Source organism: Antedon mediterranea, chromosome 7, assembly GCF_964355755.1.
Source record: "Antedon mediterranea chromosome 7, ecAntMedi1.1, whole genome shotgun sequence".
Lineage (NCBI taxonomy): Eukaryota > Metazoa > Echinodermata > Crinoidea > Comatulida > Antedonidae > Antedon > Antedon mediterranea.
Genome location: NC_092676.1, coordinates 25236222 through 25259603, shown reverse-complemented (window position 1 = coordinate 25259603; position 23382 = coordinate 25236222). Strand labels below are relative to the sequence as shown.

General features: G+C 35.0%; 3 protein-coding genes and 1 long non-coding RNA gene across 4 annotated transcripts; 2 read left to right on the top strand and 2 right to left on the bottom strand.

Moving 5' to 3' along the window:
• Positions 1-700: 700 nt before the first annotated feature.
• LOC140055179 (uncharacterized) lies at positions 701-3483 on the bottom strand. The gene is made up of 2 exons (XM_072100420.1): positions 2877-3483; positions 701-1497 (listed from the first exon to the last, which is right to left on the bottom strand). The coding sequence occupies exons 1-2, from the start codon at positions 3391-3393 to the stop codon at positions 1223-1225; spliced, it is 792 nt and encodes a 263-aa protein (XP_071956521.1). The 5' UTR covers positions 3394-3483; the 3' UTR covers positions 701-1222.
• A 717-nt stretch (positions 3484-4200) lies between these two features.
• Positions 4201-6036, bottom strand: LOC140054693 (uncharacterized). The gene is made up of 3 exons (XR_011846557.1): positions 6009-6036; positions 4822-4920; positions 4201-4242 (listed from the first exon to the last, which is right to left on the bottom strand). It is a non-coding gene; the product is annotated as an uncharacterized lncRNA (long non-coding RNA).
• An 11634-nt stretch (positions 6037-17670) lies between these two features.
• Positions 17671-18957, top strand: LOC140054330 (uncharacterized). Its single transcript, XM_072099275.1, has 2 exons — positions 17671-18559; positions 18661-18957. Exons 1-2 carry the CDS (start codon positions 17680-17682, stop codon positions 18777-18779), a joined length of 999 nt encoding a protein of 332 aa, XP_071955376.1. The 5' UTR covers positions 17671-17679; the 3' UTR covers positions 18780-18957.
• Positions 18958-19121: 164 nt separating this feature from the next.
• Positions 19122-21653, top strand: LOC140054332 (E3 ubiquitin-protein ligase TRIM39-like). The gene has a single exon (XM_072099277.1). It carries the CDS (start codon positions 19770-19772, stop codon positions 20640-20642), a length of 873 nt encoding a protein of 290 aa, XP_071955378.1. The 5' UTR covers positions 19122-19769; the 3' UTR covers positions 20643-21653.
• The last annotated feature ends 1729 nt before the right edge of the window (positions 21654-23382 follow it).

Here is a 23382-nt window from a genome sequence, read left to right as displayed (position 1 = left end):
AAATGAAAGCATGTTTAATGCCTAATTATAAAAATAGGCCTATTGCAATTATATATATTTTGAAAAGCAGCTTTGAAAATGATTAAAGTGAGTTTTATTATTGCAAAAATCATTGATATCGTGGTTCATTTCGTTTACTAATTATTAATTAATTACCAAACATATTTACAGGGATTAAACAATCGCCGCTGTTGCCCATGCGTAATACAGTAATAATAATTTATAGAACGTATACGCTTTTATATCAGCGGCACACTTATAAAGACGTGTTCACTTAAACTATTTACGAAAAAAAAGTACAATATTTAACCTACTATTACAAAACATCTACATACATTACAATACTACAAGTTAAAATTACGATAACTAAGATAACTCAGTACTATTAACAACATACATGAAAATATAAGAACCAAAGTGGTACCGGTAATAATAACAAATATATACTGTACTTACAAGTTGATAGTTCACACACGCACTATAGTTAAACGTGTATAGAAGGGATTTAACGTAATCCTATTTCAGAGTTACAACTGACGTAAGTACTCTCGTGTTATTGGTTAACTCTCTTACATCTCCGTTAACTTTAATAAAAATTAATGTACCCCTGACAGGTCTCAGACACCCGATGTGACGTCATACCACACACGTATGAATAGAAAAAAGCGGGTAAACATAGATATATGTCCGAAACATCAAATTCATGTTAATACTACGTACTTGCCTGTCTCCTGTCTATGGATATCAAGCCGAAAAACACTAAGATAAGTAGGCCTAAGCACTGCAGTTTAAATAGTGCGCCGAATCCAAACAACGCACTGAAGAAATCTATATAACTACAACATTGTTTATAGGCTATTTTTAGAACAGACCCTAAGACTATTGAACAACATCTATAATTAATACATTTAACGTTAAACATATAAATATTACTGTGCGATATGTATAAATCTAAGCCAACCCAGCAATAAGCATAAACAAAGTAATATACTTGACATACAGTATAAGGTAGACCCCGATTAAGGGGACATATACGGAACTAAACCACCTTAAAGGGTCTTTCACACCTTTCACACACGGTCCGGCAAAACGAACGTCAAGGTTTCGTTTCACAATCGATATGCGCGAGCCGCGTGAAAACGAAAGATTGATGACAGGAACCGTGCCAGAATAGGTGGGAAAGACCATTTATAAAGGAGGGGGAGGGGGTGGTTCTACTGTACTAACAATAATTTACAATGTCATAAAACTGATGAGATTTCTTCAGATAATAATCAACATCTGATGATACACTCATATTTGTCACATTAAACTTCGAGAAGAGAACACACAGATTGTTTTTACGATGAACAGTAAGTGCGTTGCAACAGGTTTGTTCCAAACACTTCCAAGCGCAGAACACCTTTGACGATTTGGCGCTATTGTATATTTCAGTTCCTGTAAAACCGGTCGGTGGTTTCAGCTTCATAAATGCTGCGTTTGAATCGTACTTCCATTCTAATACAAAACATACATTGAAGACATTTAAATAAATGTGTAGCCTAATTATAGCAATCGTAAAGTTCTCATTAATTTAATTGCGTAGGGCCGGGGGGGCGATTTTTTTTTTCGTACATAAGTTGGGGACCCCATCATGAAACGTCACAAAATAAACATGAATAATTCATCAGTTAAATTTTCTTGTTCCGTGTGCACCCAAGCGTATAGCAACAAGAAGTGATTACACAAGTGCGGTACGATTCTAGGCCTATCTCCGCTGATTTCATAATAGAGTATTATATTCTAGTAGTGGGTGTGTGTGACTTGTGTCTTTGGGCTATGTCCAATTACTACTTAGTTTAATGTCATGCCTAGCTGTCGATTAGCCTCGACACATTTTGCATAGTGGACGTGTGTGTGAAGAAGAGTGCGCGAAGGCAATATCATGAATTGACCTAGAATCCTAGGCCTATTATTGTAGAAAGAATCGTATCGCAGTTGTTGTTCCGTGTGCACCCAAGCGTTCTTGGACATAGCCCAAAGAAAGCTTAGACCCACAAGAATAAAGAATGTGTATAATTTGTGTACTGTATTTTTTTAAATTCTGCTATCAATTATCAAACAATATGCAATGTACTCAAAGGAACTTTAAAAATGCGCGTATATGAACACATGAGATGGGAAGATTTGACCCACGAGAATAAAAAATGTATTTTTGTGTAATGTTTATTGTTTAATTTTGCTGACTTATTACTCGGATTGTGTCATACCAAAGATAGTGTAACTATCTTTGGTCATACCTAACAGTAACACACACACACGTCACACACATCCACACAGCTACTACTAGAATAGACATGGGTTTAGAGACTAATAATTAGGCCTAATAGTATTAATAGAAACTATAATTTTAACACGTAATTCTTTAGTAATAAATTATATTAAAAACACCATAAACTAAAGGCCGATTATTTCGACAATCCACACAAAACGCCGCTATTCTTCAACAGCGGAGATAGGCCTAGAATCGTACCGCACTTGTGTAATCACTTCTTGTTGCTATACGCTTGGGTGCACACGGAACAAGAAAATTTAACTGATGAATTATTCATGTTTATTTTGTGACGTTTCATGATGGGGTCCCCAACTTATGTACGAAAAAAAAAATCGCGGCCGGGGGCGGGGTAAAAACCGACGCGACGGCGAATTATGCCAAAAAAAGAAAGAAAGAAATTCGGCCAGCTATATAATGTATATATATATCTAATTCGTGCAATAGAGAGGGCATGTTGCAGCCAAACATAAAATCAAAGGACTAATTACAAGTCTTTATGTTGACAAGGCGAGCTCGGTATTCCTGGGAATATATTAGAACTGATAACATTAACTATGCTTACTTTGAAACGGCATATCTCTTGCTGCCTTCATTTCTGATTCGTTCAATGCTTTCTCATATACTTGCAGCATTGCTACTTTGGCAAAAAAATATCCATCATCATTTCCAATTCGCAACGTCTCTAAAGACATGTCCATGCTGTTAAATGTCGTGGATTGTTCACTGACAATTTCACCATCACTCCATAGCGTGATTTTCCTTTCATTGCCGTCAAAGGTAACGGCAACAAATGTCCATATGAAAGGTGAAAGGACATGACCTCTTACTAATAATTTGCCTCTATCGCCGACCTTAACACCAGAATTAAAAGGACGACCTCTTTTCTCCACCAAGCTAAACCCAATACGAAACACCGTGTTGTCAATTCCTGTGCTTAAGAACCAACCACTAGAAGACGCATGTGGATATATGTACATAGCCAGCGTAAACGCTCTTAAGTTAACAACTCCCTCAGGTTTAAACGGGATGTCTTGAAAAACAGGAGTCATATCTTTAAATTCAAAGTCACAATGGTTCATGGTTGGTGAAAAATACGTGCTTATTGCATTAAAGGAAAACCAATGTTTCAAACAGTCCAAATCCAGTTCAAAAATCGTACCACCCAAATCTTCAACTGCAACCGGATCTGCAAGGCAACAATAGTCAAAATGACGCTTCTTTTATATAGGCCTACTATATACAATCTATGACCGAGTATAGTCCCACGGGGGCCTTTGCACAAAATTTGGTGAAAATTTGCAGTGGGATTATACTAGAATAAAATACCAATGCCTTGTGTGTGAATTTAGCCTAGGGATGGGCGTAGACTCGACCAGACTCGACTCATTTTTACCCTTTGAAAAAAACAAAATAACAAGTTTACGTACCTCTCTTTGGTTCATATTCACTGTAGACACGGATCTGACAAAGGCGAAGTCTACTTTTACCTTTTCTTAATAAAACGTACCGACCAAATGCTTTCTTTTTACATTTTAGATCTATCACCACGCTCGCTGATATTTGAGTACTTGAAACAGGATGTTCTGTACAGTTCTGTTCAACCTCTTTTGAATCTTGAGAAGCAATGGTTACTCTAGAGCCTTCCAAAGACATTCCGTAATAGCCTAAATAAACACAAAAATGCATATGTTATACAAAATAATGAATGTTTATGAGTGGAATGGTACAAATAATTTCATTAAGATTAAATTCTATTTTCATGAGGCGAATTGTTTTTTCACTTATATCCATGTAGGCCTAAATAGTTATAATATTACTTATAATAAACGAAAATGTCATACTATTTCCGACTTTATTAATAATAGTCACTCTCGTTACAAGGTAGTCTTTCCCCAAATCTATTTCAATCCATTCGTCTTCAGTATTAGCTAAAAAAAGCGTAAACAAAACAAAAGATCGTAGAAAAAACCTGCCAGTCTAAAGATTGAGACGCAACCGAGTTAACCAATGACAAGCGACAGGTCAAATAACCATCGCTTGTGATTGGTCAAATCACTTACGTTGCGCTTACGTCCTTGAGTTCAACATTGAAATACATTTTTTTAAAATTAATTCAAATAACTTTTTGCTTTATAATAAAAAAAAACCATGTTCGAAATGTGTACATTTTTTAGGTTACAAAATGGTGATTTTAGGCCTATTCAACAAAACCTTTAAACTTATGTTAGTTGCTTTTTTTTTTGGTAAACCATGACAAGTTTGCAACATTTCAGCAGCCAAGCATCTGTAGCCTTGAACCCGCGAATGACGTGTTGCTTATTTGTCATCACTTTTTTATATCGTTTAACAAAAAGAAGAAAAAAAATAGGCCTACTAACGTATATCATTTGAAAACAGATGATTTTTTTCGAGAACATTTTTAATTGTACGGATCAAAACAAGAATTGACAGTATGTGAATCCTTTCATATTCTATTTATACTAAATCATACAAATCAAACGTCGAACCTGTTACAAAACAATTCTCCACGCTGTCGTTCCCGTTTGTAAGTCTACCAGGATTAACACCAGACCTAGCAGTAACCAACTTCTGGTATGACAGTAAAGCTGAAACCATTGAAATTTTTTTTTTAAAACTTTGTTTAATGACTGACTGGTGAAAGATGACTCAAAACATCCGAGGCTGACATGCATGAGGCCCTCAACACTTAAAAAAAAAACGGGAACGATACAAGTACGAAAAGACGAGAAAAAGTATAACAAAAAGAGAAAAAAAGATACCAATACAAAAATATTGCTAAAATCTGCGATTCAAACAATAACACAAGTGTACTCTTTTTTTGCGCGTAATTTTGAAAGCCAACATTCATATAAAAAACAATAGGCCAATAGGCCTGATGTATTTCATGTATTTTAATAGTTTTCCTTTAAAATGTTCCTATTAAAGAAGCGAGAACCCCTCCGTAATCTACGCCGACTCAGTGTGGTTTCACGTTTGAAGAATTACGTTATCAACACGTAAAGGTCCATACACTAGGACGATAACGATCGACGACAAATAGACAATGTGAAGTTTTCATACATACAACAAAAGAAATATGAAAACTTTTCATCCTAGAACTATAGAATAACCATCTATGCTTCCTTTGATGAAAATGATATTTTCACACGTCCAATCAAATGACGTCATGATTAGCAAGAGCAATAATAATAATCGTGACAATACTACAACGATTTTATTGTATTATTGATCATGACGTCAATCAAAGACAGCATAAATGATTATCCTATAGTTTTAGAACGAAATCTTTTCTAATTTCTTTTGCTTTATGTAAAAAAAATGCATGCTTATAATATCGTCTATCGTTATCTTCCTAGTGTAAATGGGTCTTAATTCCATGACGTCATTTAATTGGACGTGTGAAAATATCATTTTCATCAAAAGAATTCTATAGTTTATAGGACCTCATTGGAAATAAGTGGGGTTTTTTCGACTTTATAGGCTATCTTAGGTTTCTTGTGCACTGTGCAATACATTGCATGTTTCTATTTGTATTTTTAAACTTTGTCTTGTAATTTTATGTTAAAACCTGAATAAAATAAAATCAAATCATATGTTTAAACAAAATTATGATCCTCAGAGTTTTTATTCTGATACAAATACTAAAATAAAAATTGTGACAAAAAAAACTTACCAGAGTGGGCATAAAAGTTGGATAGAAGACCACAGCAAAGAAACAAGAAATACATCATGATGATGCTGAGAAAGTTTAACCATAATGAAGGAGAAAACGTGATAGAGAGTCTTTAAAGTTATACATCTTGGCCTACATCAATATTCATACCATTCTTGGCCGTGTGCGTGAATGTCTTTCATCTAAAATAGAGATAAAATTTAAATTTTAAATTGATGGATTATTATTATTCCATGAAAATGAGTGCATTCACGGGTTGGTACGGTACCTAAAATGCCTATATTGAATGCCCGGGGAAAGTCTAAATATTCATATGTGTTTTTCAATACTATTTTATTTTGATCGTGCGCTTGTATATTAATTAACTTAATCATTTTCTATCATTTACAATAACATTTACATATAAAAAGGCTATAAAACCATGTTTTTATTATAATAACAGAATGTGAAAACAATTTTATCTGGATAATAAACAATGGTATTGTGTATAAACGTGGGTGCTTCAGCCGACTAACAATAAGAACAGAAACAAGAAACAAGAAAAACAAACGAGTGAATTTAAAAAGAAATAGGGTTTTTTAACTACTCGCATAAAAAAACTTGTACATTAAATCTAATTATGTTTTAAAATTACAAATCACAAAATATAAATCTTGCCTCTTGTACAAAAATGAAATGTTTTTTTTGGAAAAGTAGTTCTCGAGAAAATACAATTTTAGTTTACTTGTTACTTTAAGACTGCTCACCGGCTTTTGAAATTTCTGTCCTATCTTTTAACACTAGCAAGTCTGAAAATAATTTTTTTAAATGGTTCAAAATTAGGATCGTGGTCCGGATTGCCTCCAAAATTTAATGGAGTGGTCCTTGACCGCATATCAATCTGTATTTACATTTTGGAAAAGATCTTGTAATTACTCTTTAAGTAATCCTGCTAACAAACAAACAAACACACGCGATCGATTAAATATACCTCCTTGGCGGAGCTAAATAATTTATTGAACGTACACTTTTATATCAGCGGCACACTTAAGCGTGGTTTCCACTAGCGACGTAACGTAACGCAAACGACGCAACGTAAAGCGTGGTTCCCACTAGTGACGCAACACAAGGACGTAACGTAACGCAAGTGAATTGACCAATCACACGCGATGGCTTATTCGCTTGTGATTGCTAACTGTCTGTAACTTCGCTTGTCATTGGTTAAAACGCTTGCGTTGCGTTTACGTCCTTGCGTTACGTTCTAGTGGGAACCAAGCTTAAGAAAATGCCCTTCTAATAATTGTGTTTTCCCCCGCCTGCGTGAAATAAAATCTGCGATGTTTGCAGCACTGTTACGTCGTCGGTTCCCACTTGTGATTACGCAATACAGCACTTTGCGTCAATACGTTGTTGCGTTGCGACCTAGGAGGAACCAAGCTTTATAAAGGTACGTTCACTTATACTATACAAAGAAAAAAAACAAATTATAAAAGTACAATGTTTAACCTACTATTACAAAACACCTACATATATTACAATACTACAAGTTAACACTACAATTAATAAGAATTACTCAGTACTACTGTATTAACAACATACATGAAAACAATATCAAATATAAGAACCAAAGTGGTAATAATAACAAAAATTATATACTTACAAGTTATTAGTTCACACACGCACTAGAGTTAAACGTGTATAGAAGGGATTTAAGATAATCCTATTTCAGAGTTACAACTGACGTAAGTACTCTCGTGTGATTGGTTAACTCTTACATCGACAGGTCTCAGACACTCGATGTGACGTCATACCACACACGTATGAATATGACTTATTTAACTCCGATAGTGAAAAAGCGGGTAAACATAGATATAAATTATGTCCGAAACATCAAATTCATGTTAATACTACGTACTTGCCTGTCTCCTGTCTGTGGATATCGAGCCGAAGAACACCAAGATACCGAATTCGAACACCGAACTGACCAAGTCTATATATTAACTACAACATTGTTTGTAGGCTATTTTTAGAAAGGCCCCACGACTATTGAACAACATGTAGGACTGCTGCTTTAAATAATCTTATATAATTAATACATTTAACTTTGTTAACATGTTTATCAATATTACTGTGTGATATGTATAAATCTAAGCTAACTCAGCAATAAGCATAAACAAAGTAATATACTTGACATACAGTATAAGGTAGAACCACGATTAGAGGCCCATTCACACTAGGACGATAACGATATAGACAATAATTTACATTTTTCATACATAAAATAAAAGAAATATAAACCTTTTCATTCTAGAACTATAGAATAACCATCTATGCTTCCTTTGATGAAAATTATATTTTCACACGTCCAATCAAATGACGTCATGATTAGTAAGAGCAATAATATCGTGACAATACAACGATTTTATTGTTTTTATGTATCATGACGTCATTTGATTGGCATTTTAAAAATATTATTTTTATCAAAGACAGCATAAATGATTATCCTATAGTCCTAGAACGAAACCCTTTCTAATTTCTTTTGTTTTATGTTAAAAAAAGGTTCTAGGACACCTACCCCCTAGACAGTTACCCCCCGGATGTTTACCACCCGGACAACTACCCCCTTAGGACAACTACCCCCCGGACAACTACCCCCCGGACAACTACCCCCTTAGGACAACTACCCCCTTAGGATAACAACCCCCCGGACAACTACCCCCCGGACAACCACCCCCTTAGGACAACTACCCCCTTAGGATAACTACCCCCCGGTCAACTACCCCTCGGTCAACTACCCCCCGGTCAACTACTCCCCGGTCAACTACCCCCCCCCCCCATCCAAAAGTAGACAAATATATAGGACCGGTTTCTGTAAAAATGAAATCATCTGTTTTTAACGGGTGTTTCGAAACTAGAGACCCGAGACCAGAGACCTGACACGAGACCCAATACGAAAAGGGAGACCTATATTTGGGTCTCCCTTTTCGTATATTAGGGTCTCCCTTTTCGTATAGTGTGGTCTCTCTTTTCGTATAGTGGGGTCTCCCTTTTCTTATAGTGGGTCTCCCTTTTCTTATAGTGGGTCTCCCTTTTCGTATATTTGGGTTTCCCATTTTGTATATTTGGGTCTCCCTTTCGTATAATTGGGTCTCCCTTTTCGTATATTTAGGTCTCCCTTTTCGTATATTAGGGTCTCCCTTTTCGTATAGTGGGGTCTCCCTTTTCGTATAGTGGGGTCTCCCTTTTCGTATAGTGGGGTCTCCCTTTTCGTACGTGGGTCTCCCTTTTCGTATATTTAGGTCTCCCTTTTCGTATTGGGTCTCGGGTCTCTGGTCTCTGGTCTCGGGTCTCTAGTTTCGAAACACCCGTTTTTAACCGATTATTCTGTTTAACAGCACGCTAGACCCTAGATGTGCTAGATTTAAAGTACTGTGTACACAGTATTGTGTGTGAATTTAGCTTAGGGATTGGCGTAGACTCGACCAGACTCGACTCATTTTTACCCTTTGAAAAAACCCCAAAATAACAAGTTTACCTCTCTTTGGTTCATATTCACTGTAGACACGGATCTGACAAAGGCTGCGTCTCCTTCTACCGTTTCTTAATATAACGTACCGACCAAATACTTTCTTAGTACATTTTAGATCTATCACCACGCTCGCTGATATTTGAGTGTTTGAAATTGGATGTTCTGTACAGTTCTGTTCAACCTCTTTTGAATCTTGAGAAGCAATGGTTACTCTACAGCCTTTCAAATTCCTTCCGTAATAGTCTAAAAAAGCCCAAAACGCATATGTTATACAAAATAATGAATGTTTATGAGTGCAATGGTACAAATAATTTCATTCCGTGAAAGATTAAATTATATTTTCATGAGGCGAATTGTTTTACACTTATATCCATGTAAATAGTTAATTATATTACTTATAATATAAGAAAAATGTCATACTTTGTTCGACTTTATTAATAATAGTCACTCTCGTTACAAGGTAGTCTTTTCCCAAATCTATTTCAACCCATTCGTCTTCAGTATTATCTTAAAGGAAAGAGTATAAAAAGAAAAGATCGTAAGAAAACCTGCCAGTCTAGTCTAAAGCTTGGTTCCCACCATAAGAGACTCAACCGAGTTGACCAATGACAAGCGACAGGTCAAATAATCCATCGCTTGTGATTGGTCAATTCACTTACGTTGCGCTTACGTCCTTGAGTTGCGTATCTAATTTAGATTAGTGCTAAACATTTTTAGGTCACAAAATGGTGATTTAATTAGGCCTATTTAACAAAACTTTTTAAAAATTATGTTAGTTGTTTTTTCTTCTTGGTAAATCATGACAATTTTGCAACGTTTCAGCAGCCAAGCATCTGTAGCCTTGAACACGCGAATGACGTGTTGCTTGTTTGTCATCACTTTTTTATATGGTCTAACAAAAAGAAAAAAAATAGGCCTACTAACGTAAATAATTTGAAACTATAGAGGAATTTTATCGAGAACACTTTTAATTGTACGGATCAGAACAAGAATTGTCACTATGTGAATCCTTTCATATTCTATTTATACTAAATCTTACAAATTAAATGTCAAACCTGTTGCAAAACAATTCTCCATGTTGTCGTTCCCGTTTGTAAGTCTACCAGGATTAACACCAGACCTAGCAGTAACCAACTTCTGGTATGACAATAAAGCTGAAACCAATTGAATTTTTGCTAAAATAATTCATTTTCGTACAAATAAGTGATTCAACCAAGAAGGTTTTTGCGTGATCTTAAAGCCAACATAAATAGAAACGTAACAAGGCTATACATTCTGCAGTCGCGTGCTCAAGTTAGTGTTTACTGACCACCCGACCGACCGACCATCCGACCGACATAGTGAGCTGTAGAGTCGCGTTGCACGCACGCGACTAAAATAAACTGAACATGCCTATAATATATTTCATGTAAATAATTTTTCTTTAAATGTTCGTATTAAAGAAGCGAGAACCCCTCCGCAATCTTGTTCACATTTGAAGAATTATGTTATCAACACGTAATGCCGTTAATGCAAATTTCGACACTAATATAGGCTAGATGGGTATGTTTGCTCCGTTGTGTGTAAACGAAATTATGATCTTCAGAGTAATTATTCTGATACAAATAGTGAAATAAAAATAGTGATAAAATAAACTTACCAGAGTGGGCATAAAATAAGTTGGATAGGACACCACAGCAAAGAAACAATTGAAATATATATTTATACTGGGTAACCTCTTCAGTCAAAGACTGGTCTCCCAGAGGGCCCAGTTGGTGATCAGTGGCTGTGATGTACTAATACACCGGGGTAACCCCCTACTCGTCTCGAAAGATGTACTAGGTTCTTTAAAGTGCACACGAGCAAGTTGTGTACACTGGACCTACGGTTTATAGTCCTTATCCGAGAAGACTCGTTCTACCACCAGAACCATGGAGTGAGTGAGCCTCGAACCCCTGCCGATGTTATGGCTACGTGATTACGGTTCCACTGTCTTAACCGCTCGGCCACTCACCCACGAGAAATAACACACACAAGAAACACATCATGATGATGCTGAGAGAGTTTAACCATAATGAAGGAGAAAACGTGATGGAGAGTCTTTAAAGTTATACATCTAAGCCTACATCAATATTCATACCATTCTTGGCCGTGTGCGTAAATGTCTTTCATCTAAAATAGAGATAAAATTTAAATTTTAAATTGATGGATTACGGTATTATTCCAAGAAAATAGTGCATTCAAGGGTTGGTACGGTAGCTAAAGCGCCTTTCTTGAAGGCCCGGGAAAAGTCTAAATATTCATATATGTGTTTTTCAATATTATTTTATTTTGATCGTGCGCTTGTATAATAATTAAAGATTAAAAAGATTCCATTATTTTCAATAATATTTACATATAAAAAGGCTATAAAACCATGTTGTTGTTATTATAATAATAGAATGTGAAAACAATTTTAACTGGATAATAAACAATGGTATTGTGTATAAACGTGCGTGCAATTTACATTAATCATTGTAGAAAAAATTCTAAATATATTAAATATATACTGAATATGAATATAATATAACTTGTTGTTTTGCAATATTTACCAAATTTAAATTTATCATAGAAGAAATTCTAAATCGCCCGGTGATACTGAATAATATAATTATTATAACTTGACCAAATTTAAATCTAAAAGAAATTCTAAATCGCCTGGTGATATACTGAATATTAATATAATATAACTTGTTGTTTTGCAATATTGTTTGCTTACACACCGTAAAATATTCATAGAGCGAAACTTGAATAGCGTCAAAACTCTAAAATATTTGCAACATGCCTTCGGGTAAAAGGTTTACCTGATAGGTCTTTCTATAAACAGATCAAAAGTAACTTGCAGGTTACATAATCAAAATTTAATACTTGATTATAAAAATTGTTGTAGAACTGACGCACCTATATGCAAAAGCGAATGTCGATCAAAAGTAGATTTACTATGATTTGATTGGTCAATAGATTGACTATGGTTTGATTGGTCAATAGATTGATTATGGTTTTATTGGTCGATAGATTGACTATGATTTGATTGGTCAATAGATTGACTATGGTTTGGTTGGTCAATAGATTGACTATGGTTCAATTGGTCAATAGATTGACTATGGTTCGATTGGTCAATAAATTTGACAATGGTTTGATTGTTCAATATATTGACTATGGTTTGATCGGTCAATAGATTGACTATGGTTCGATTGGTCAATAGATTGACTATGGTTTGATTGGTCAATAGATTGACTATGGTTTGATTGGTCAATAGATTGACTATGGTTGATTGGTCAATAGATTGACTATGGTTCGATTGGTCAATAGATTGACTATGGTTTGACTGTCATAACCAGAGAAGAGTGAATTTCACTCTTCTCTGGTCATAATAAACAGTTGGAGGGTGGAAGCATTAACCTCTTTATGTGCGTAATTAATGAACACTAATCTATAAAAGCCAAAACGATGCATCATCATAAGCAGAAACACGGTGGATGCGAAGAAACTGTTTTATTTAAATGTTATGTTTTCTGCACACTCTCTGATTATTTTACATTGGCTACTCTATTCACCGTATCACAAGGTAGGCCTATATGCTAAAATCAACAGACTGACAACTAAACAATTAAGAAATACATAAATTCCTATTGGAGATCTATGATGAGGTATAATAAATGCTACCGAGAGTATTTGCGCATGTGTGCACATCAAATTGCTATGAGGCTTTATCTAGTGGAACACAATAGGTAAATTCCTACTGAGATAACATTGTGTAGTACATATCTATTCTCAATATACATATTGATTTAAGAATTCCTTCATGGATTTGAGTATACATTGTTACTATGGACGGACCCAGTGTTTTAAAAATACAAGTGCTATCAGTCGTAGCGTCGTACTTGCTAGTGTAGGCCACTGTATGTAACCCGAACATTACGATTGATTTTAGGTTTAATTGGTAACAATGGCAGAGGACCCAATAGATATGTTTTTTGAAAAACTCCGTCAGTGTCCAATATGTTTTGACTTGATGGAACAACCGAAAAAACTCTTGTGTGGACATGCATTTTGTCTAAATTGTTTGAAAGATTATGTAGGTAGCCAGGCGAGGCAACAGGGTAGACGAATCACTGACATTGTCTGTGCTATGTGTAGAGTGCCAACCAAAGTTCCAGTCAACGGTCTTGAACGATTGCCGACATATTATTGCGAGGCTGAAAATGCAAGAGACGCCTTAGATAAGGCTGGCAAGGCAGGTATTGTGCGTTCGGGTCAACCTAGATGTAATAACCACTATAAAGCATTAAATGTATGGTGTATGACGTGTAAGAAACTCATTTGCGATGTTTGTCGCAGCAGCAACAACGAACATACATGTCATAGCACACTAACTGTAAACGAAGGCACAGAAAAAGTCAATCAACTCTTTGAAGATAGTATAAAAAACAATGGTGAATACAAATCTCAAATCGATAAAATAAACCAGTACAAAAATACTCTAATGAAGCAGAAAGATGATGCGGTTAAAATGGCGAAAAGAAAAGCAGAGGAGGAATATGAGAAACGAGTGCGCGACATTGAAAGAAACGCTGAAGTGATTGAGAAACGAAGTCTTGGCCAACTGGACGACACATTAAAAAAGTTCCAGGTTGCCTACGAAAGTGGTAAAAACACAACAGAAACGTTTCAACGTAGTAGGCCTACAGGCAATGTAGAACAACAGTTAATGTACCTAGGACTTTTTAAGCCGAATGAGAAACACAACTTACAGATTCAAGCAGCCAAGATTACACCTTTTCTGAACCAACAGGCAAATCCATTTGCTAATTTATCTCAGCTCGCTTCAATTGCACAAGGTATGTGGACAGGAATTGTTTTACAAAGCTGGGAACGATGACGTAAATGATGATGACAATAATGCCGGTGATTTGAATCAGACGAGAAGATGATAATGCTGCTGGTGACCATGATGATGATGATGACCGTGATAATGATGATGCTGATGACGATGATGATGATGCTGGTGACCGTGATTGTAGAATTGGCAATGATATATAATGTGTTTCTTGTGTCATCAATACCTTAAACCGAATCTTGTTACCATCCATAGAAATGTCAACCGAAACCATTAGCGGTCCGAAGCCATCCATGATAGAAGAAATGCGTTCTTTCTGCGTCACCGCCATTCAAAACGCGTTCAAACACAGCTTACCAAAGAGACGAGCAATGTCCATAGTTAGGCACATGAATGATAGGTACGGTAACAGTTGGAATTGCTTTATTGGAAGTAAGGAAGCATCTGAATTATCACACGGGTTTGACCCGGATTACATGTTCCAACACAATGAAGAGGGTAGCTTAGTAATTATCTGTAAAACAAACTCAGTTGACGGAAAATGCTTTCCAAATGGCACCATTAGTCAACCGGGAATTGTCAGCAAGTGCGACAATGTTGATAATGTAACTAGATTGAAGGTTTTAAATGCCATTAGTGAATGTATTAGAAACGGCGTACGGACAAGAGACGATATTGCCAAATGGATGATGAAAGCATTCGATGTGAAAAGCGGTAAACAAGTAAACAAGTCGAATAAAATAGAAGCGTGGCAGTGCGTAGTTACCGGAGGACACATTGCAATGCAAACACACAGTAGTTTCACGAAACATATTTTAGTCCGCGTAGGTCAAGAACGAATTTTGTTATATACGGTTTGAAAAGATAAAGTAATTAGGTAAATCAGTTAAACCATGTAAATAAAATAAACAGATGTCAAAATTAAGCACTCATGCAATGAAAGCTAACAAAATAGATTATACGCTCGGAAACTTATGAATACTTGGCAAAATAAAGAGAGCAACAGAGGGCGTGCTATTTATTATTTTGGCCCATAGTGAAGATAAAGGTAACTCGAGATTTTGATAAGCATTTCTTATGTTCACCAATATATCAATTTTTCTGAAAATCATTAGACATGTATATACTTATTTTAACGCCTAACTAAAAATTCACGACAACTTATAAATTGCAAAGCTATCTTGCAAAAAAATAAAATAAATAAAAAACCAAACAAAACAATTAAGTACTAAATTTTATTTTGCCAAGTAACAATATCAATTAACTGTATTCTATAATTTAATATTGATCATTATGTACATTTTTTCTGTAGCCTAAGCCGACTATTGTTATTCAATTTAAGTATATTACCAATATCTACTATTCATTCATTCTAAAGTACTTGGAACACTGCATAATAAAATAATTAATAAATAAATAAAATATCTTGTAATTTTTGTACACAAAAAAATATCTTGGCAACACACAAGACGTATGTGTGACTGTTGTGTTTTGAACTAAATTAGTTTATAGGCCTACATTTTCAATGCGTTAGGCTAAATTAATGTCTATGTTGAATCAATGATTTTTGTGTTCACTATCAAACATATGCGCAGCTTTGATTTAATACACACAAACAAGCTGTGAATCGATATAATCGATTTAGTATATTAAAATTTGTATGGTACACCATTACAGAAGCGGACGATAAACAAGCGACATTACGAAAAGCGAATTGTCTATTATATCTCACCCAATAGAATACATCACGATGAAATTGACCTGTCAAATTTGACCTTTTATTCATATTTTTCTTGGAGCCTTTACATTACAATGTTGTACTGACACTTCCTCCTTTCGTGGGACGAGTTCATTCGCGTCACATGCCTACAATATCAGATAAAAAAATTGAGTTTAGTTCATCTAATTGAACACAACATGGCTGAGGTAGAAGACAACGACCCGGTTAGGACGTTTGTTGAAAACCTTATTGAATGTTCAATGTGTATGGAAGAGATGGAGACGCCTAAATTTCTTCAGTGTGGACATTCATTTTGCCTAAAATGTCTTCGTAAGCAATGTGAACCCGAATATCACGTCACGTGTTATGTTGTGTGCGCTTTGTGTCGACATTCAACTAAAATTCCAAAAACTGGTCTTGAACGACTTCCGTCGTCTTTTTTGATCGAAGATGCAAAAGGATGTTTTAAAAAAGCTAACAAATTGGGGTTAACGACTGTTAGACTTCCGTTCTGCAACGAACCTGGTCATAATCAAGTTTTAAACATATGGTGTGAAACATGCATGGAACTGATATGTGGTGTCTGTCGTGAACAATTACATCACGGCCACATCATAAGTTATTCAATGATCACTTTCTTTGAAGCATTTCATGAATATTGTAAAGATAAGTGTAGATATGAGCATAAAATAGCAGAAATGAAAAAAACCTATACAGATTTGGAATTGGTACAATCGCAAAGTCAATTGAAAACTGAATCATTGTTAAGAGAGATTGAAAGTTTGAATATAGAAAAAAGAAAACACCAAGCACCAATCAGAAAAAAGAAGCATAGAAGAAATCAATATGAACATGAAAATTGTGAGATACGGGAACGTGCATTAAGAGAGAAGAAAGAACATGAACGGATTGTAAGAACATATCAAAAGGAACTTGAACAAGTACGATCTGAAAATCGTGAGAGAAAAGAACGTAGAGTTATGAGACACAATCAAAGGCCTGTACAGGTACAATATAGGCTTACCATTATAGCGATTTCTATCGAAAGCCAAATTATTTATTTTATTTTGATATTAATTGTTTTGATAATTGTTTTGATTTATTATATCTATAGTATGATATACCTACGGTAATATAGTCTGATGATAAGGACTTAACACTTGTGCACTTTAAAGAAGCCAGTGCATCTTTCGGAAGAGTCGGCGGAGTTACCCCGGTGTAGATAGGCCTACGACTGGTCTTCAGCCCCCACCACCTGTCATTTGTGGGCGCTGCACTGTTTCGATGTTTATTTATTTTATTATTATTTGTTTTATTTTCTCTACACATAACTAAACTATATCTAACTAGGTGATATTTTCTCAGTTTGTAAAAGTTTATCTTATTATCTACGGTACAAATAATAATATAACTAATAATGAGGGCGCAATTCGGAAAAAACAACCTGCACTAAAAAAAAAGATATCTGGAAATTCCCTTTCGACAGTAAACGGAACACTCTATTGTTATTTACACTTGACAGTTAGACATTTATGTCTATAAGCCTTATTATTTATAGCCATTAATTGTTAATTTATTGGTAAAAATGGCACGCCGGTCGGAAGAGGATCCGTTATTGACGTTAAGGGAATGTCTTGAAAACATTGCTACTTGTTCAATATGTTTCGAAGTGATGGACCAACCTAAACAGCTTTCATGTGGACATGCATTTTGTTTAAAATGCCTAAAAAAGTATGTAGCGACACAAGCTAGACAGCAGGGTAAATCGGTTTCTGAAGTCGATTGTGCTACATGTCGACAGTCAACCACGATTCCAAAAAGAAGTGGTATTAAAGGACTTGCGTCCTTTTTTGTGGCTGAACGAGCAAAAGATTCTTTGGATAAGGCTGACAAAGCTAGAACTAACAATAAATCTAGATGCAATAGGCCTAAGCATAACAGACAATTAAATTCATGGTGTACAGATTGTAGTGAACTCATCTGTGACGTATGCTACAAAAGCGAGCACTTACGTCACAATATACTGACGGTCAACGAAGCGTTAGAGATCGTAAACCAACTTTTTGAAGCCTGCCTCAAAGAAAACTCGGAATACAAAACTCAAATCGATAAAATAAATAATTACAAAAATATCTTAAAGCAGCAAAAAGACAACTACGTAAAAGATGCCATAGAAAAAGAAGAGGAAGAATTTAAGAAACGAGTACGCGATATTGAAATTAAGGCTGAAGAGATTGAGAAAAGTAAACTTGGAGAACTAGAAGATACTTTAAACGATCTTGAGATTGTCTACACAAGTAGTAAAAATGTAACAGATAATTTTCAGCAAAGCAAAGGGGACGTTCCTCAGCAATTGTTATACATGTCATGTTTTAAACCAGGTGAGAAACAAGGATTCTTACAAACTGCAACAACTGCACTAAGACCATTGCTGAGTCAGCCAGATCCATTTATTCCATCTCAAGGTATGTGGAATTTTATTTGAACTTCTTATTGTAAATAGTAACATTCTGATAGTTGTAGTACTTATGGTAATTTAAACCCCAAATTATGTTTGCCTCCATAGATAATTCGTGTGGAGTAAGTAGCATAGTGTCATCTATGGAAGAAGACATGCATTCATTCTCCATCACTACTATCCAAGACGCCCTTAAATACTACCAAAAGGAAGGTCAAAGTTCATAGTTCAACATATGAATACCAAGTACGGTAAAAGTTGGAATTGTTATATTGGAAAGGAAGCTGAAATATCGCATGGATTTGAGTCTGAGTACTTTTTCCAGGCTGAAATAGGTGGAAACTTATTGATTCTTAGTAAAATGGCATCAGTGGAAGGAGAATGCTTTCCAAATGGCACCGTTAGCCGACCAGTCATCGTGAGTGACAACGTTGATATTGAAACTCGTGAGAAGGTGCTAAATGTGATGAAAACCTTTCCTGCGAATGGTGTAAACTCCAGGAATGATATCGCCAAGTGGATTACGAATTCACTAGATAATATTCCAGGTGGCCGTTTGAGAAAACAAAACCAAGAGTGGCACTGTGTTGTCACTGGTTGTGTAATCGCAATGCAAAAGGGGAACATTTCATCTAAACATATATTAATTACTTTTAGCTAAAACATTAATATAGGCCTAATTGAAAGATTTCCGAGTAAATTTATTTGGAATGTTCTGTTCATTATCGTGTCTATTAGAGTATTTTCACAAATATCTATAAGTGTATGACTATATTCCTACAAGAAATTGGCAGTGTATTATTTTATGATTTGATTCAATGTAGGCTGATACCACTTTGTGACAAAGTTTGTAGCCCAACACCCACTTAATACAGTGATGAGCTAGAAATAGGAGACCACGTAAAAAAGCACAATTACACTATAATACATTTGTATACCCGACGCATTGGATTTCGTGACATTTCACCACTCAATTCATTGTTGCGTGAACCTCGCTAATTTATTAAAAACTTGATGGTTTCCTGAAAGTCGACGATTGTAGACAACAACAAACGTTCACTTTAATTATTTCGGATGCTGAGTTGAAGTTATACACCTTGACCTTGGCTAAAGTTTTTTTGGAATTTACAATGTTGTTCACTTCCTTTCGTCATTCGCGTCACATGCCTACAATATCAGTTAGTTAATTGAGTTTAGTTCATCTTATTGAACACAACATGGCTGAGCTAGAAGACAACGACCCGGTTAGGACGTTTGTTGAAAACCTCATTGAATGTTCAATGTGTATGGAAGAGATGGAAACGCCTAAATTTCTTCAGTGTGGACATTCGTTTTGCCTAAAATGTCTACGTAAGCAATGTGAACCCAAACACCACTTCACGTGTTATGTTGTGTGCGCTTTGTGTCGACATTCAACTAAAATTCCAAAAACTGGTCTTGAACGACTTCCGTCGTCTTTTTTGATCGAAGATGCAAAAGAATGTTTTAAAAAGGCTAAAAAATTGGGGTTAACGACTGTTAGACTTCCGTTCTGCGACGAACCTGCTCATAATCAAGTTTTAAACATATGGTGTGAAACATGCATGGAACTGATATGTGGTGTCTGTCGTGGACAACATCACAAACACATAATTTCAACGAACACTTTCATTGAAGCATTTCGTGGATGTAAGTGCAGATATGAGCAGAAAATAGCAGAAATGGAAAAAGCTTATACTGAATGTCAATTAAAAAATGAATCATTGGTAAGAGAGATAGAACGTTTGAAAGAAACCAGAAAACAACAACCAGTAAGAAAAAACAAAGGCAGAGGAAGTCAAGCTGAACTTGATCAAGCACGACATGAAAATCGTGAGATACGACAGCAAGCAGCACGGGCATTTAGAGAGAAGAAAGAACTTGAACGATCATATAAAAGAAGGGAGCTTGAATATCTTGGAGTACGAGACAATGCAATCATAGGCAATCGATTTGAGCTTGTACGACAAGACATGACAATGATTAGAGGCGTCAATCGTCAAGAAGAGTGTGATCTCGGAAAGATTATTGTTTTACTTCTTATTGCATTTTTATATATCATAGCTAATTAAACTTTAGGAAACGATTATCAAATATATAGTTTTATAAATAACCAATAACAGTAAAACATTGTGATTTAATACTGTCACTGCCATATTCGATTGAAATGGTAAAGTACATGTAACGATACACCACTACGACGTTTATATTTTTTGTAATTACAGTATTAATTAATACAAACGTTGATAAGCAACTATCAGTATGTGTTTATATGTAAAACAGTTTGTGAACAAGGCCATATAGATGGCTGCAGTCGCGTGCTCATTAGTGTTTACCGACCGACCGACCAACCTACCAACTGACCGAAATTACTGAACATGTTTAAAAATGTTGAAATGTTTAAAAACATTTATATTTTTTTAATTTACACGTGCGTAGCCTGTCACTTTTGACGTGCTCGTATAACGTAATTTCGAGTTGAAAAGTAAGTCAAGAAAACAGAAATCGGGCAAAAAGAGTGTGCAATAACATTTAACGCGCAGTGCGCGCGCAAAAATCTGCGCACTCATGGCAATTTTGTAAACGCTTAAAATTGCCTGAAACGTACTCTTATTTCATCGAAAATAAATTTTGAAAATTTTAAGCGCGCGTACGCATGCGTTACATGCGCTACGCACGTAATTGTATTGCCATATGATGATTTATGCCCTGAAATTTATGAGTACAAAATTTTATTTAATTGTGATTCATGGTTGTGAAGATATGATTACAAACGTGATTTCGTTAAACCGTGCGTAGACCGCGTAATTTTTTATTGCGCCCCGCAAAAACATAACCACATCGACTCCTGGCCATAAGGAATATACTGTGAAAAATTGACTTAGCTAGATTAAACTGATATCAAGATAAGGTCAGAAAGCGATAAAACGCATAGTGATACCGGACCGACAGACCGACCGACCGACATAGTGAACTATAGAGTCGCGTCCACGCGACTAAAAACACCTCTATTTGGGGCAAATCGTAAATTCGCTTTAAACGTCAATAAATAATTATCTAACTCAACTTAATTAGTAGACCTAATTTTCAATTGTTTTTTAAAGCCAATTCATACTTAAGTTGCGGTAGCTGTGCTCATGAAAGCAACTAACTCAAATCGTTTAACCTAAATTTTAATCGTCAATAAATAATTATCTAACTCAAATTAAGTAGTAGGCCTAATGGTTTTCAATTGCTGGTACAATTTAGTACGGAATGTAATATGAACCCACTTTCTAAAGCATTGAGAAAAGGGTTACGCGCGATTTACTGAAATGTCCTTACAATACTGTACGAATAAAACTAAACGTCCTATAAAAACCTACTTCCTTACGTAAATGTATACATACGCGCTTGCAATTGCCCAGATGGCTCTTTAATACAGGTTAATACAGGAACTTTGGCGTTAATATCTGGACATTGTAAAAAATGAACACAGAGTGAATAAATACAAACATGATGTAATCTGTTGCCAAATACAATTGCCATTATGTTTAAAATGAAAAAAACTGTAGACGTTTTCTAATAACGTTGCACGAACGCAAAAATGTCGACCTTTTTTACGACTTTATAACGTCAAAATTAACGTTTTCTGAACGTCCTCAATAATGTTCATAATAACGTATTAAAAACGTATTTATAATGTCTGCAATAACGTTGATAAGAACGTGTTCGATACGTTTTTTTAATGTTATATGTAATGTTTGTGAATGACGTATTCGCAATGTTTTAACGTCCAAAATAACATTCATACGTAACGTATACCACGATCGATTTGGGGCAAATCGTTAAACCTCAATTTAATTCGTTTTAATTGTCAATAACTAATTATCTAACTCAACTTAATTAGTAAACAGGATTACATTAGGTGGTTAAAATCAGTTCCGAGCGTATAAACCAATAACCATTACCATTGAGTAAAAATTCTAGAAGTAAGGCGCAATTTACCGAATTTTGCCCTTACGTAACTTTATATGTATATAATATCTCACCCGGATACATCACGATGACATTTATTGGATTGTATTGTAAACTACATGTCTACAATATCAGATAGTTATATTGAGTTTTAAACACACCATGGCTGGGTCCTCTTTTTTTAATTATTTCTTTTTGTGTATTATTATTTTTGTTTATCTTTTGTGGCTTTACCACCTTTATTCATTCAATATTTCATAAATAATAATGATTACATATTTCTATACAATTTCTGGAACATTTTTTTACGTTATTTTCTGTTTTTTTTTTAAATCCTCTTTAGTATAATTAGTCAATACATTTAGGAAATCAGCAACAAAACAACCATCCCTATTTTTTGACAAATTACAACAAAGAGAATGATGAGGGAATTTTCAACTCATTTGGATAAAGCTTTTTTTTCTTGGTCGCTTTTTAGACATCAGTAATTTATTCAATAAACAATAGAACTGTACAAAAAATGACAATGACACCGGTTCTCATAATCGGAAGTACAATTGAGTTGAATGGGGGTCTCGAAAACCCTACACAAATTAGAAACTACACTTGGAAATTACAGAGGAAATTACAAAATGTGATAAGTTATAAACTGTACTTGAATATGAATAAGAGTAAACTGTGCATGTGCGTTATAGATATGACCGGATCTCTAAACTGGAAAGCATACCCTTCAGGTACACGATTTCTTACAACATAAAATATATATATATATATATATATATATATATATATATATATATATATATATATATATATATTTTGCATTCCATACTTTATTGTGGCCGAGTTGACCGA

What these genes read in the sequence shown, in the direction of transcription:
- LOC140054332 (XM_072099277.1), top strand. Translation starts at nt 19,770, where the DNA reads ATGGCTGAGCTAGAAGACAACGACCCGGTTAGGACGTTTGTTGAAAAC.
- LOC140054330 (XM_072099275.1), top strand. Translation starts at nt 17,680, where the DNA reads ATGGCACGCCGGTCGGAAGAGGATCCGTTATTGACGTTAAGGGAATGT. An exon ending in TCCATTTATTCCATCTCAAG is followed by an intron (nt 18,560 to 18,660) that starts GTATGTGGAATT and finishes TTGCCTCCATAG; the next exon opens with ATAATTCGTGTGGAGTAAGT.
- LOC140055179 (XM_072100420.1), bottom strand. Translation starts at nt 3,393, where the DNA reads ATGAACCATTGTGACTTTGAATTTAAAGATATGACTCCTGTTTTTCAA. An exon ending in AAGAGATATGCCGTTTCAAA is followed by an intron (nt 1,498 to 2,876) that starts GTAAGCATAGTT and finishes GTTTTGTATTAG; the next exon opens with AATGGAAGTACGATTCAAAC.